This window comes from Mustelus asterias, chromosome 8, assembly GCF_964213995.1.
Source record: "Mustelus asterias chromosome 8, sMusAst1.hap1.1, whole genome shotgun sequence".
NCBI lineage: Eukaryota > Metazoa > Chordata > Chondrichthyes > Carcharhiniformes > Triakidae > Mustelus > Mustelus asterias.
Genome location: NC_135808.1, coordinates 94,206,817 through 94,223,986, shown reverse-complemented (window position 1 = coordinate 94,223,986; position 17,170 = coordinate 94,206,817). Strand labels below are relative to the sequence as shown.

Here is a 17,170-nt window from a genome sequence, read left to right as displayed (position 1 = left end):
ACTAAATGGGTCATATTTGGGTTGGCAAGATGTCACGAGTGGAATACCACAGGGATCAGTGCTGGACCCTCAACAATTTATAAGCTGTGTTAATGAGTTGGATGGGATCAAATGTATTATTTGCTAAATTTGCTGATGACACAAAGATAGAAAGGAAAATAAATTGTGAAGAAACATAATGGGTCCTATTTTACCATTTTGATTCTAAGTGTTGGGTGGACTTCAAACTGGAAGTGTTTCAGATCTGACTTTTAGACCCTTTCTCAGGTACCCCTGCCTGCAAAAATATCAATGATTCTGAGTTGCGCTGCAGAAGCCTGTTTGTGGTGGGGCTTAACATGCCTGAAACCCTGCAGTTCCGATCGGTGGCTCCAACTGCGCATGCGCAGAAAAAAAAAATAGAATGTGCCTCCCCTGTCACATCCCTCCGGGCTGGATAGTGCCTCCCCCTGGCCCCCACAGACATTGCCCCACCCCCACAACATTACTCCATCCCCACAACATTACTGACCCCATTATCCTCCAGCCCCCCCCCCCCCCCCCCCCCCCCCACCACCACCTAGATCCTCCCCCCTTCCTCTCCACTGATCTCAGGCAGAGTGGCAGCGGACACCCCTTTCCCCCACACTGATTTCAGGTAGAGTGGCAGCGGACCTCCCCCTTCCACCCTCCACCAATCTCAAGCAGAGAGCCGTCAGACGCTAGGCACCTACCTCCTCATTAACTGGAACGCCCGAATTGGACTATTGTGGAGCATGTCTGTCTCGTGCCAATTCTGGATGGGTGAAAGCGGAGGGAAAGGGGGAAGTGCCGGTAAGGTTGGGCGTGCAGCCCATTAAGTCAATTTAAATGCGTGTGCGGTCCCGATTGCGGCCATTTTCAGGCCTTGGTAAAGGGGGAACTGGTGCGGAGATGGACGTAGATTGTGCTACTCGCCTCATGCCCGACTTTATCAAGTTTTCGTGCCTGAAAACAGGCGCAAAGCGATGGTAAAAATCGGGCCCAATGAGTTCGCAAAGTGATTTAGATAGGTTAAGTGAGGGGGCAGAAATTTGGTCGATGGAATATAATGTGGGAAGATGTGAACTTGTCCACTTTGGCAGGAATTTTTTTTTTAAAAGCATACTACTTAAATGGAAGAGATTACAGAACTCTGAGGTACAGAGGGATCTTGATGTCCTGATGCATGAATCACAAAACGTTGCTATGCTGAGATTAGGAAGACAAGTGGAATGTTGTCATTTACTGCAAGGAGAATGGAATATAAAAGTAAAGATGTTTTGCTTTCATTGTATAGGGTATCAGTGAGATCACATCTAGAGCACTGTGTACAGTTTTGGTTTCCTTGTTTATGAAATGACATAATTGCATTAGAAGCAGTTCAGGTAAGGTTCACTTGACTGATTCCTGGAATAAGAGATTTTTCCTATGGGGAAAGACTGAGCAGGTTGTGCCTGTACAGTAAAGTTAGCTGTTTTGCAGGGGTCATGTTCCTGCAAAGTCTCACAAGGGGTGAAGTTGCGAATGGCAAGCATACTTTATAATGGGAGCAAATTAGATAGATTCCAGCCATCCCAAAGTTTGATTATTTTTTCTTGCTTTGAGCCCCCATTTGCAGTCTGGAAACCAGTGGGATAATACACTTTTCTTGCTCTCCATCAAAAGAAGGTTCAAGTACAGTTATCCCAGTTTCAACAGAATAAATTGAAAACTTTTACTCAAATGAAACAATTTAACAAAAGTAATTTTCCTCTACTTTGTTTCCCTGTTGCTATCGGAAAATGCAAGGCCTCACTGGATAATGTCCAGAGTGGCAAACGGTTTACTACCGAGACCTACCAACAATCCCAGTTCCCCCCCCCCCCCCGCCCAGAGTGAAGCACACAGCAGCACTTAGATGGCCCTTCAACCAAGGTATTAATTAGAACTATAGCCATGAAATAACAGTAACAATATTCTATTAGTTTGAGAGCTATCTGTAAGTCAGCTAGGATAATATACGTTCTCTCCGTGTCCAAAGATGTGCGGGTTAGGTTGATTGGCCAGGTTAAAAAAAAAATTGCCCCTTAGAGTCCTGAGATGCATAGGTTAGAGGGATTAGCGGGTAAAATATGTGGGGGTAGGGTCTGGGTGGGATTGTGGTCGGTGCAGACTCGATGGGCCGAATGGCCTCCTTCTGCACTGTAGGGTTTCTATGATTTCTATGAATATTATCTACACCTGAATCTCATTTTTAGTAAAGTACTGTACTTTTGGGCGGCACGGTGGCACAGTGGTAGCACTGCTGCCTCACAGTGCCAGGGATCCGGGTTCAGTTCTGACCTTGGGTGACTGTCTGTGTGGAGTTTATACATTCTCTCCGTGTCTGCATGGGTTTCCTCTGGGTGCTCCAGTTTCTTCCCTCACTCCAGAGGTGTGCATGTTTGGTTGATTGGCCATGCTAAATTGCCCTTATTGTCAGGAGGGACTAGCAGGGTAAATACGTGGGATTACAGCAATGGGACCTGAGTGATAATGTTGTCGGTGTAGGCTCGATGGGCCGAATGACCTCCTCCTGCACTGTAGGGATTCTATGATTGTACCTATACTGTACTGGTCAGGAATTACTATACCCCATAAATCACAGCAACCCATGTGCACCTCCTACTGCAGGAAATACACAATGAAAACCTCGGTTTTTCTATTATATAAATGCTTTTTCTTTATTTCAGGTCTAGCATAGTACAGGTACAAACTTTTAATATTTAAATCTGTGGATAGGTGAAGATTTGCAGCTGAAATGGGTGATCTTCCTATGTACAAGGATTTTGCATGGGTACATAAATTTGTGAAAGAAATCACAAATGGCAGGACTTTACTGTATTCATTAGTGTTTAGAAGAATGAGAGGCAATCTTGTTGAAACATACAAGATTCTGAAGGGACTTGATAGGATGGAAGCTGAAAGGATATTCCCCCTTGTGGGAGCGATTGGAACTACGGAGGCACAGTTTAAAAATAAGGGGTCTCCCATTTAAGATGGAGATGAGGATAAGTTTTGCCAAGTCTCTTTTAAGATTCAGTTAGATAGACAAGACAAGATAATTAAAGGGTATCGGGGATAGAAGGAAAGTAGAGGTGAGGGACAATCAGACCAACCATGATCTTGTTGAAAGGCAGAGCAGACTTAAGATGCCGAATGGTGTACTGCTCTTAATTTGTATGTTTGCACACTCCCGACTACCTGTATATGTTTTATGTCAGCACAAATATTTCCACTGACCAAAATTTCTAGTCTATTTGTGGGGAATGGGACTAGCTTCGTAGCTCTTGCAGAGTGCGGGCACAGACTGGATGTGTCAAATAGCCTCCTTGTGTGCTGCGTTGTTCAGTATCTAAAGACAACTATAAGTGAATCAAGCAGCAGTTTAATGGTTTATTCAATGCAAGTATACGGGGAATGCTCTCCCAGGGTGCCCTGAGAGGTAATTCAGAAATATACAGCTTCCTTCAGTTATTAATACCATCTTTGTGATACTTCATTAGTTCACAATACTCTTATACATCTAGTTCAGTACATCCGCAATTACCAATGAGTCCCTGTGCTTGGTCTATACTTTCATCTGCTACTGATGCTGCCGCCAAGTTGATAAATGTTTCCTCGGTTGATAGGCTTGTGCTTCTGTTTCACACATCTTCCAGAACAAAGAGGAGGGGCGGAAAAATGTTCTCTGACCTCTGTCAAAGCCATTTTATCATTGGCATTCAGGAGGTGCATGTCTGCGGCCTAGAAACAATAGCATATACAGGATTTACAGCACTGAAACAGGCCATTCTGTCAGCCACTCCATGCCAGTGTTTATGCTCTACTCAAGCCTCCTCCCAAATATCCTCATCCAAATCTATAATTGTAATCCTCCATCACCTACTCCCTCATAAATGTTTAGCTACCCCTTAAATGCATCCATACTCTTTGCCTTAATTACTCCCTGTAATAGCAAGTTCTACATTCTCAACACTCTTTGGGCAAATAATTTTCTTCTGAATTTCTTGGTGACTGTCTTAAATTAATAACCTCAATTTGTGTTCTTCCTCATGAGGAAAAGTTCTCTTTGTAATGACTTTAATTTTAAAAATCTCTGGTAGGTCAAGATTAGCCTTTGTTTTTAAATCGACCAACCACACAAGTGTCAGGTAAATGCCATCTCCAGCAAGAGAGAATCTAACCACCTTCCCTAGACGGTCATCACCACTACTGTTGCTGAATCCCCACCATCAACATCCTAAAGGTTACGATAAAAGCAAATTACTGCGGATGCTGAAATTTGAAGCGAAAACAGAAAATGCTGGAAAATCTCAGCAGGTCTGACAGCATCTGTGGAGAGAGAACGGGGCTAATTTTTCAAGTCTGGATGACTCCATCCACCACTGGCATACACTACCATCAATGTGTATCATCTTGCATTGCAGCAACTCGACAACAGCACTTTTCAAACTCATGATTTGTACCACCTGGAGAAACAAGAGCAATAGATGCCTGGGGCCACCATCACCTCCAACTTCCCCTCCAAGTCCTGATTTGAAACTATTTTGCCATTCCTTCCTTGTCTCTGAGTCAAAATCCTGGAACACCTTTCCACCGTGAGTGCACCAACAGCAGATGTGCTGCAGTGGTTCAAGAGGTGGCCCAAGGGGAATTAGGGTTGGGCAATAAATGCTGGCCTTGCCGGTGATGCTCATATCCCAATAACAAGTTTTTTTTTAAAAATCCATTAATTTTCCTTTCCCCTGTTGTGTCACTGAATCTGTTCTCCACACTGAGTTGCACATCAGAAAAATAAAATCCTAATGGCTGTTTCATTTCTCGTATTATCTCAATTTAGAAAATCATGAAACTGAAAATATTGCAAGTTTTCATGGGGAGGTGACTTAATAATATATGAAAATGCTACTGTCATTTCATCTCTTATATTCCTATACTTAGTTCTTTTAAAATGATAAAGGAGAACTTATTTTAGATAGTTTATTCATAAATGATTGCATTGTGTTTGGGTGCTGCAGTGCTGTAGCAAAATCAAGTTTGGACCATTGAGTTTAATCCACAGAAGCAGAATTATTTTTTTCTTGAGTTTTCTGCTGTCTTTTCAGCTTTTCCATTTTAGAAACAAAACTGCACCAGTGAAGTTGGTATATTCAGGAATAGAATTGAATAGAACTTTATTGTCCGCGCAAAAATAAATTTGTCTTTGGTTCTCCTCCAGTATAACATGTAATCATACAGTCATTAGTTTACAGACAGTGAATATTTCATGTACACCTAAATTCATACATTTGTGCATACATAATATACATCCATACCATACAAACATAACACATTTCATTCTTCCATTACAACACTTACTGTAGTTAAATAAAATAAACACAAATTGCAGGTACAGTGTGCATTATGCTATTTAGTAAGCTAATGGCACCGGGAACAAAAGACCTCTTGAACGGAATTTTCCTGGCAATTGACATTCTAAAGTGCCACCCGGAAGAGAACCTTTCAGATTGAAGATATAAAGAAAACCAACCTGTGATCTGTTTGATATCAATTTGAGATATCAGTATTTTGGATATACTTCATGATGGAAAACCTGGGCGTAGTGATGTCGAGAGGCAACTCTGAAGATAGTAAAAATGAATTAATTAAAACTGTTGCTGATGCAGATTGTGACTTTGCAGGAAATAAAGCCACTGAAGTCTTGGTAGTCATGTACAAATTATAAAACACTGCCTCACAAATGAAACTAAAATTACTTCGCAATTGTCTGTTGAGAGCGTATTTAGTTAAAAATGATAAGTTTAGACGCCATAATAAGTCATAAGCTTTTATAAAAGCACTCGTATTCATAATACTGTCAAACAATTTTAACCCCTCGTCAGAAATGTTCATTTACTCTGACATTTTCTAAAGAATAATTTATATTTCTAACTGATTTATGTTAGTTGCTCTGCCTAAGTGTGTTCTCAGAGCACTGTGGCTGGATTGCAGGACGTACATGATTATGACCTGGGGTGACTGACTCTCTGACATTTCTTAACCTTGTTGTACAGAAGTGCCTTTGCTTCATGTATTTTGGTTATGTCATAATCAGGAATTCTCTGTGGAGGAAGTGGAGTTCCAGTCCCACGTCCAAACAATTCATGACACAGTGCATTGAAATTTCAATCTGCCATGCCTGGAAAATAAGCTATGGAGAAAGAAAGATGTTACTATTCGGATGTTTTAATTGACCATAGAACTGGTTAAATGTTATTTTAAAAACATGTGCGAGATGATTTACAATCTAATTTGACATTTCCAATTGAAATGCAGTTCTGTAAATACTGGCCTTAAAAGCAATATTGTGATTGACAGAATTTGCAACATTAAAATGTGAGGTGATGTATTTTGGGACAACTTAACAAGGCAAAGGAATACACAATGAACGATAGGATGTTAAGAAGCACAGAGGGACCTTGGGGTGCATGTCCAAAGATTCCTGAAGGCAGTAGGACTTGTAGATAAGGTGATTAAGAAGGCATATGGAATACTTGCCTTTATTAACCGAGCCATCGAATATAAGAGCATGGGGAGGTTATGATGGAGCTGTATAAAATGCTCGTTAGGCCAAATCTAGAGTACTGTGTGCAATTCTGGTCACCACACTGTAGGATGAACGTGATTGCACTAAAAAAGTTGCAGAGGAGATTCACCGGGATGTTGCTTGGGCTGGAGCGTGTCAGCTGTGAAGATAGGCTAGTTAGGCGACGGTTGTTTTCCTTAGAGCAGAGAAGGTCGAAGATGCAAGGGTTAGGTGGATTAGCCGTAGTAAATGCATAGGATTATGGGGATAGGATGGGAATGGTGGGCCTCGGTAAGATGCTCTTTTGGAGAGTCAGTGCACACTCAATGGGCTGAATGGCCTCCTTCTGCATGGTATGAATTCTTTGGTTCTATGGTTCTAAACTGACGGGAACCTCTTTGAGGTGTACAAAATTATGAAGGATGTAGATAGGGAGAAACTTTTCCCCTTAGAGGGTCAATAACCAGGGGGCATAGATTTAAGGAAAGGACATGAAATTTAGAGGGGATTTGAGGAAAAACCTTTTCATCCAGAGGGTGGTGGAACTCACTGCCTGAAAGGGTAGTAGAGGTGGGAACACCCACAACATTTAAAAAGCATTTAGCACTTGAACCTCTATAACGTACAGCGCTACAGACCAAGTGCTGGAAAATGGGATTAGAATAGATGAGTGTTTGATGGCCAGCGTAGACACAATGGACCGAAAGGACTTTCTCTTCTTTAAAACTCTATGACTCTAATTCCTAGATAAAATGTGCAAAATGTTTTGAAATTGCATGAAGATAATTCAAAATATACAACCAATAAAATTATGTTCCAATGTTCTGTAATAATATAGAAGATTATTTCAGTGCTATTGATTCTACTCTTCATAAAAGTATGACAAACCATCCCCTCTGCAATGCAATGATACATATCGTATGACTTAGTGACGAGGATGAAAAAAATGCCAAAATTGCACATTATAAATGGAGCAAGAGTTGCCTTTTTAATTCAAGACTTTCAAAATATATATAATCCATCGATGTTCAATTCGCATGAAAAGCATCCCAGTTTACAAAATCTGTTTTCAAAGACATTCTAACAAAGTCTATTCTCCCATTAGATCTAATATTCCTTATAGCAGGAATTCCCAAACCGAGATAAGGGGGCTTTCCCCATTATTTTGACTGCCGTTAAGCCATGATTCAGAGGTTTAAAAATTCTGATAATGTATTGGAAATAAAAATACTTTTTTATATTTCAGCTACAATGAAATTCCTTTAATTCATGCTTGGCATCCATGACCAGTAACAACAGTGGAGCTGAGTTTAATGATTTAGTAAGGTGGGACACTGGGTGCAAATCAATATCCACCAATCCCTAGTATTGCATACTAACAATCTTCTGTGCTGTATAACTTTGCCACATTGCTAGTTTTCTTTTAACTAGGACATACCCTTAGGTAAACTTAGTAAATCTCACAAAATGTTTCTAAGTCTATTCTACTTAACCTGTGGGTACAGCCTCTGCAGATGTAAGATTTTAATTTTAACAATTTATTTTTCTTTTTTTTTTAAAGAACTGGTTACTCCTATAAAGTGGCGGTGGCCCTTTCCTTATTCCTTGGATGGCTCGGAGCAGACAGATTCTACTTGGGATATCCTGCACTGGGCAAGTATAATTCAAATGTTTTCACAAGGGCGCAAGGACATCCAGGAATTGAATGCATTTGCAAAACATTTGGCACATGAACAGAATGACAGTTGATTAGCTTTTTCTGTGTAGACCATATGGAAGCTGATCAAAAGATAAGAATTTCAGGATTTATTATTATTATGACACTATCTAATCCAGTTGAGTTTGGAACTTTAATTTTGGGTAGTCTACTTGAGCAATGGAGAAAATAAATAATGAAACGTGTATAGTTTGTATTAGAATATATCATGAGTGTTTCCATGACATCGTATCATTATGAAATATATTCCAAGATGAAACATCCAGGAAACAAAATGATTCGTAGTTACATTGCTACTGAATACTGCAGCACAGGCTTGTAACCACGAGACTCCATCACAGGGAGTGAATTTCGATTCATTTTAGAACTTCCTACTGTTCAAGCTAATAAGCAAGACTTAAAATGAAAATTTAGCAACCTGTTTAGATTTTCATTTTGTGTAAATACTGTAAAAGGATATTAATTGGTATTGTTGTTAATGTGGTGATCATAGCTATGTTTTGGAGAATTAGAATTGAATGCGCATTTATAATAATAAATCTAAATCCTAAAGCAAATGTAGAAAGATCTTTATATTGACTGAAAAGATTAAATGTGCAATTGTGTTGAAAGTGGAGACACTGAGAAATGATCAGTACTGCAAAAGTAGGTTTGGTGTTTGGTTTCTGAGAGCCGTTCTTTCAGTAAGTTTCAGTAAGTTGATGGTTGCAAAGTAATGGCTGATTCAAATCAGCATTTGCAAACTTCATACAATCAGCCAGGCAAATCGGCTAAGCAAACAGAATAGCAGACATATCATTTTTTATTTTGTCTTGTTTACTTGATGACAACTTTTAATGGATGGATTATTTTCTGAGCAGATAATTCAAATACTTAAAATGCCTAAAAAATATTTATACATGGTTTTGTGATTAAAATAAATGTTATGTGATATGGATAAGTAGTCTGAACATATCCTAAAAGAGTATGCCCGCCTAGTAGTTATGATTGTGGCAAGCAACCCAGAAGTCTCGAGATAAGTTACTGAGAGATCTGGTAAACTGTGGCTATTATCAGCAAAGGGAACCTGGCTCCCCAATGCAATTCTTACCTGTCCCTTAATATGTGGTAACTCTTGATGCCCAATTAGTAGCAAGCTGTGCCTTTATTTATTCGTTCATGGAATGCGGGCACCAGTGGCTAGACCAGCATTTATTGCCCATCCCTAATTTCCCAGCTTCTGACCTACTCTTGCAGCCACTGTATTCATGTGGTTAGTCTGGTTCAGTTTCATGTCAACAGTAGCCCTCAGGATCTTGATACTGTGGAATTTAGTTATGGTAACGCCATTGAATATCATGGGAAGATAGTTAGATTACCTCTTATTGGAGATGGTCATTGCCTGGCCCTTGGGTGCAGTGAATGTTATCAGCCTGGGGCCTGAATGTTGTCCAGGTTTTGCTGCGTAAGAAAAAGGCTGCTTCAGCATCTGAGAAGTCACGAATGATGCTGAGCAATGTGCAATCACCAGCAAACACCCCCACTTCTAACCTTACAATGGAGGGAAGGTCATTGATGAAGCAGCTGAATACGATTGGGCCTCGGACACTACCTTAAGGAATTTGTGCAGCGATGTCCTGAAACTGAGAGAATTGACCTCCAACAACCACAACCATCTTCTTTTATCCGAGATATGACTTAAACAATGGAGAGTTTTCCCCTTGATTCCCATTGACTCCTTGAGCTCCTTGTTGCCACACTCGGTTGGATAAATGCTGTCTTGATGTCAAGGACAGTCACTCTCACCTCACCCCTGGAGTTCAATGCCTTTGTCCACGTTTGAGCCAAGACTATAGTGAAGTCTGGAGCTGAGTGGCCCTGGTGGAATCCAAACTGAGTGTCAGTGAGCAGGTTAGTTCTGAGTAAGTGCCACTTGATAGTATTGTCAACAACGTCTTCCATCACTTTCCTGATGATCAAAAGTATATTAATGGGGCAGTAATTGGCTGAGGTAGATTTGCCCTGCTTTTTGTGGACAGGACGTAGGTGGACAATTTTCAACATTGCTGACTAAATGGCAATTTATAAATATACTATAACAGCTTGGCTAAGGGTGTGGCTAGTTTTGGAGTGCAAGTCTTGAATATTACTGCTAGAATGTTGTCAGTGCTCATAGACTTTGCAGAATCCAATCCCTTGAGCTAGCTGTCTCTTGATATCATGTTGGAGTGAATTAAGTTAATTGAAGACTGGTTTCTGTGATGCGGGGAACTTGAGGAGGAGGCCAAAATGGTTGAAGATATCTGTCTGGAGATGGTTGCAAATGTATCAGCCTTCTCTTTTGCAGTGTTATACTTGGCTTCCCCATAGTTGATTATATTTGTGGACCTGCCTCCTCCTGCCAGTTGTTTAATTGCCCAACAACATCCATAGCTAGATGTGGCAGGACGACAGAGCTTAGATCTGATCCGTTGGTTGTGGGATCTCTTGGCTTTATCTATTGCTAGTCAAACAGCTTCTGCTGTTTGACTAGCAATAAACTCTTTGTCGGACCTCATTTTTATCCTTTTTAATGCCATGTTAATTCAGGCCACCATTAGCTTATTTATTGGTTCTAGCTGTTGTTGGATTAATTTAATTGGTCTTTCATTACATGTATTAATGACAACAAGCAGTTCACAAGGACAGTTTATGCAGGCCAGTGGCTTCCTTACTAATCTTGATCAGAGTGTGACAGTGAGCTCTGTTCTTGAGCCAGACCTTTACAGACTATGATGTCTTGTAGCTTATCAAATGTTAGAAGATTCCTTTGTCCAAACACTTTATGCTAACTCTGTATTTTTCTAGAAACATTTCAGTTTATGCAGTATTAATTTAAAATAAAGTGTTTCCCTTTTCTCTCTGCTAACTCACAAAACTTCTGCTGTCTGTCTTATTCATTGATTTGTATGGAAGCCCACAACCTGACCTCAAAATGGCTTCCTCTTCCCCATGGGAATTTGAAACACCCTGCATCCAGGTGAAGATGCTGATTAGCTATCTTTAGCCCAACTCCTTTTCATCACAACTGTTTGCAACCCAATATCGAGTACACCTTTCTGGGACTTAGGAGGACTCAGACTCTATTCATTGAAAGCTCAGAGACTGCTGCAATTGTCTCCGAATGTAAATATCTTACCTCTAAGTATAAATACATTGCACCTGCTTCTCAAGTTAATATCTAAGCTTTCCTTTGATCGTTAACAATCAAACCTTGTTGTCAGGCAGGCTTTGAAACAAGTCACATGAACCCCCCCTTCCCTTAATTTACCATAAGTTTAAAGATTCAGTACCAAACCTCATAATTTTAACAGGAGACACTGCTGTGGAAATAAAGCAGCTAAATTGTGCACAGCGAACTTCCAGAAACAGCAACATGGAAATAACCAGATAATCCTTTCTTTGTAATGTTGATTGACAGATAAATATTAGCCAAGACATGAAAGATAATTCCTGTGCTCTTCTACAAATAGTATCATTGGATCTTTTAGATAGCTGTAAATGGTTATTTAAAATGTTTAAATTGCCTTTAACATAGTGTGGAACTTTTTTTGCAAATATGATATGCCTGCAATAAGATTTCCAGTAGGTATTGACATTTTATTTATCTCTGCTTGTACAGAATGGTGGTTGTAGCTATTAAAAATACCATTGCTTCTGTTTGAACACATTTTCTGAAAATCGTATTTTGGGATCATTGAATTCTTGCTGCTGAGTGATATATATCTTGCCACTGTACAATATTTATATACAAACTATATCTTGTAGGCACATTTACTTCTCCATCAGCAAAATTTGAAAATGAGAATCCATCTCATTTTAAGAGTTCTGACATGTCATTTTAGTGGCATCGAGCAATTCAAAGTAACTACTTCTGCATTCAGGTAGGGAGAGGGCACTGCAACTCTGCCTTCTACATAAAATACACAAGAGTTTCTCAAAAGTTATCCCTGTACTAAGGCTCACAGAGTGGTCAACCACATCATCTCTCGGTTCAAGTGACATATAAATGGGATGCCCAGTAAGAAGTCTCACAACATCAACAGTGTTGGACTTTAATCTGGTGTTGTGAGACGTCTTACTGTGCCCACCCCAGTCCAACGCCGACATCTCCACATCATGGCTACCATCGACACCGCAAACCGCCGGCTCAAAGTGGAAAGGATCTCCAAGAAGATCGCACATATCGACACAAACATCAAGTGTTGGACTTTAATCTGGTGTTGTGAGACTTCCTACTATAAATGAGATAGACAGCGGTATTTTACGCAAGGTTCAGTAGGGACACTAATTACTCAAAGATAAATATATGTTTAAGTATTGTTTTATCTACTACAATAAGCAACTTGACGAATCACCTGACATTGACTTGGGCAGCAGACATAAAAAGTTACACTTTGCCCATTTGATCCTGCAAAGACCTCTTACAGAGATGGGGATTTATGCTAAAATTGGGAGGGATATCCCACAGACGAGTCAAGCAATTGACAGATTCACTTATACCTTGCATGCACGTTTCCAGAATAATTTATCACCATTGCTGGGTGAGTCCTGTCCCGTCAGCAGACCATCAGTGGTATACAGTGAGGAGGAGGTGACTGGGAGTCTTCAGCATTGATTCCAAACTCCATGAAGCCTGAACGTCTGGTCAGACATAGGCAAGGTAACTTCTTGCTGATTATCATCTACCACCCTCCTTCAGCTAATGAGTCAATACTCCTCCATGTCAAAACCCACTTGCAGGAAGCACTGGGCACAGTGCTCTGGGCAGGGAACTTCAATATCCATCATCAAGAGCTTCTCATTACATTTACCCTCAGGTAGCTCGTTCTTCATCATCTTTAATGTGTACAAATCTAATCTGCCACGGTTGGCTTTGTGAGAATTTTCTCTTAAGCCTGATATTATTGAGGTCACTCTTCCCAAGGTTCTTATCTACCCAATCTGTTTCATTAATTGTAAACAAATTTAACAACATCTCCACTGTTGTAAGCTGACCGACACACTTGAGGCTCACCCAGTGAGAAGCGGTCTGCTCAACCTGGATCTAGGTCCCGAGGTGCAGACTGACTCACTGTAAGCTGCAGGCACAGCTCTTCTGTTTGGTACACAAAGGGTGTACGGTGATGGGAAACTGGCGTTCGGATGAATTACCACACATGCCTAATTATAATGTAGTTGATTTCTTAGGAGGAAGTCATTAGCTTGGCGAATAGTAGAGTCATAGAAAAACAAACAGCAAATGCTAGAAATACTGATCAGCATTATGCTGTATTTATTGAAGTTTTCCACCATCCATAGTATTCTGCTTTTGGATGCTGTCTATGGACTTCCAGAAAACATTCAATCAAATTCTGCACAAAGATTTTTTAGGAAAAATGAAGTTTTGCAGAATTGGAGATACCCTTGTGATGAGCAACTAAACAACTGGGAGATGCTAATTAAGTAGGGATAAAGGGCTTGTTGTTTGGTTCTATGTGATAAATAGCGTTCCCCAGCAATTATTCAGAGGCCTCAGCTTTTCACCATAAATGTAATGCCTTGGTTAAAGACAGTTTTAAATCCAAGCGTGCAGATGAGATTAGGTTTGGAGGCACAATAAGTTCTGTGATTGGAGGCAGGCAGTCACAAAGAAACATAGATAAATTAAGCGATTGGACAAAATCATGACAGATGGGAGTTCAAAGTAAAGCGACTTGAGGTAATTGCCTTTGAATCTGAAAAGTGCAAATCAGAATATTTACTTCAAAATCAAAATACTGAAATCTAAAATCAAAACAGAAAATCCTGGAAGTACACAGTAGCATCTGTGGAGAGTGAAACAGTGTTAACATTTCAGGTCAGAACCAATGTTCTGATGTTTGGATGAAAGGTCATGACTATAGATAATGCCAAAACTGCTGAATTGTTGTTATTTCTCTTCCTGCACCTAATCCAGGACAGATTTCTGTCCGTTTCCATAGTGAGGTTTTTCCTGGAAAAGATCGCTAGCTTGTTGCCAGAGGCTTATAGCTTCATGAAGGCCTGCCTTCTCAACCTTGCCCCTCGCCCAAAGTGTGGTGATCCTCAGGTTAAATCACCACCAGTCAGCTCTCCCCCTCAAAGAGACAGCAGCCTATGATCATCTGGGAATTTGGCAACTTTACTTACTTTACTATAGCTTGTGGGGTGCCACTCCACATCAAGCATAGCTGACGAGGACGCTCTCCTCTTCGCACCTGCCACTGGCTTGTTGAAAGGATTTTGCAAGTTAATAATCAACCTGTTGACCACATTATGAATCCACCTTCCTTGGCTATCATGTCGTAGGGTGGGACTCTAACTCTGAGCTTCTAGCTCAGAGCCAGTGGCGCTATCCACTGCACCACAAGATCTCCCTGACCCGTTGAGTGTTTCTAGCATTTTCTGTTTTTATTTACTTAATGGTGAGAGACTAGAAACTATGAATAAATAATGGAATTTGAGTGTCCTGGTACACATGTCACAAAAAGCTAGTTCATGGGTAAAATAAGTAGACAAGAGAGCTAATGGACTGCTGGCCTTTGTCTCAAGATGCTTGAAATTCAGGTGAGGAAGTTATGCTTCAATTGTACAAAGTCAGGTCCCAAATGGAGTACTTCGTTCTGTTTTGAAGATCAAATCTCGGATGATAACTTGACTTTGGAAGAGGCATAGTGCAAATTCACCAGAATTGCATAAGGACTGAAAGGGTTAAATTAGGACTGTATACATAAGCTTAATTTGTAATCTTTGAATTTAGAAGGTTGAAAATGATCTAATTGTGGTTTCTAAAATGATAAAGGGATTAGGCTGGGTAGATGCAGAGAAATTATTTCCTGTTGGGGGAATCCAAAACAAGAGGGCACAATAATTGCAGCTAAACCGTTTTAGAAATGAAATCAGGAAGTGCTTTTTCACACAAAAAACCTGGATTAATAGATTTTAGATCTAATTAAAGGGCGAAAAATTCACAAAGGCCCAAGGGGATGATTGATCTGCCCTTGCTGCTGTGTTCCTATGAAGTGTGGATAATAAGAATCTTCCAGAACAATAGTTTTTTTAAATTGCTATTGATTTCTCTCAACTGACTGCAGATTTCCTCTGGCCTTTCCTTCCCTAAATTTGGAAATTTGTAGTAAACCCTATGCATGTAGCAAGCTCTGTTTTAACTTTGAGCTCCAGCCATTTTGACTCTGTGCCACATTTTGGCCACATGAAATCCCTCCATAGAATGTTTTACCAATTTTGTACCCTGCTATTCTAATTTATTCTATTGTTCTTTATCTACACAAATTGATTTTCAATCCTTGTCCAGGTTTTAAAAAGGAATATTGATGCTCTTAAAGTCTAGATCTTCCTGTAAGATACCATGACAATATTATTTCCAACTGACAATTAACATGGAGGTCATTTACCTTTTATGCACAGTTTTACAACAAAGACACTAGGTTATGTAAATTATCCAGAATTATATACCAAATCAGACTAGTATGAATTCACATTACGGTGGAGTAAAGGTACTCATTCAGTCTAAGTTGAACTCTGCTTTAGTGATTGTTTAAGCACAATCTGAGCTACCAATATTAACAATGAAGACAGCCACGGTGTTGCCCACAACAGTCTTTACCTAAAGCTGCAAGAGGCAGTAACACACAAACGAGTTCATCTGAAATTTCTCCCTTGCTATTTAGTTGGGGCATTAATCCATTCAAAGGAATTTCCGATAACTGCATTAAATGTTCTTTTGCTTGTGACCCATGGCATAATTTCAAAGGCCAAATAGTTGATTTATAAAAAAGATTCTGAGACATATTCCCATTTTCAGCATGCTGTCCAAAGTTTAACTATTTTCAGATCTAAAGATTAAATTTTCAGCAATAGAAAAGCCATTTCTCAGTAACCATATTAAAATCTAACTTAATTCGCATTAGACCCTTCTATCCAGTGGCAAAACAGGTTTTCCTTCCAAAATTAGGAAGGCTAGATTTGTATTCCAGTCCCAAAAATGAAAACGTAGTTGGTATGCAGGTTCAGTTCTCTGTTGGAATCTTTATGCCACAATGAGCGTTGCAGCTATTAATTAAGAGAGTGTCTGGAAAATGGGAGCCATATTTTTTGGAGTCTCGGTTCAATCAAGGCAGTTATAGATGGCAGGATTCATCATTGCCTCCAATTTGGCAATTAGTTTTCAGCTGACTGAAGACCAGGATTTCAATGCCAAGGCTAAGCTCATGGTTTACTGGACAGCAAATATCCCTGTGCTTCAAAGACTTGGACAACCTACAGTAGGCACCTCTAACCACTGAAGTAATACCAGCAGTGGTCCCTTTGCAGGTCCTCCATATTCGGTGGTAAGAAAGCAGCATCCTCTCCCAACCCAACATGCTCAGCCAGCATTAAGATGTTAATTACACAAAACCAGCTCCATTTGGCAAGACATGTCACCTGAAACAAGCACTCTAGTCAGAATTTGGGTGCAGTAGGGACCTCCCAGGAGAACAGTGGAAAGGTTTTATGAGCGTTCTGAAAGCATCCCTCAAGAGATCAAACATACCTACCAAATTATGGAATTTTCTGGCTTGTGACCAACCAAAGGATGATAGTGTTGGAGAGAGCATACAAACCTCCAAAGAACTCATCTACCTGTCCCTTCAAGCACCATCTGTCCCACAAGTGGCAGGCTCCACAGATCACGCATTTGATTTATTAATTTCAGAACCTATTAAACTGAATTGGAAGTAAGTCATCCTCGATCCTAAGGAACTGCTTGAGAAGGTAGTGTTGTCCTGGTGTAGGCATGAATTATTTTTTTTAAACTCTATTCCATTTAAATTAGACCCTGCTGAACT

At 40.1% G+C, this 17,170-nt stretch overlaps 1 protein-coding gene across 1 annotated transcript in view; it reads left to right on the top strand.

Annotated features, from left to right (window-relative positions):
- tm2d1 (TM2 domain containing 1) overlaps positions 1 to 17,170 on the top strand; it is an 87,140-nt gene that overhangs the window by 12,102 nt on the left and 57,868 nt on the right. Inside the window, exon 4 of the mRNA XM_078218534.1 lies at positions 8,148 to 8,239. Within this exon, the coding sequence (XP_078074660.1) occupies positions 8,148 to 8,239 (92 nt within the window). The remainder of the gene's footprint in view (positions 1 to 8,147; positions 8,240 to 17,170) is intronic.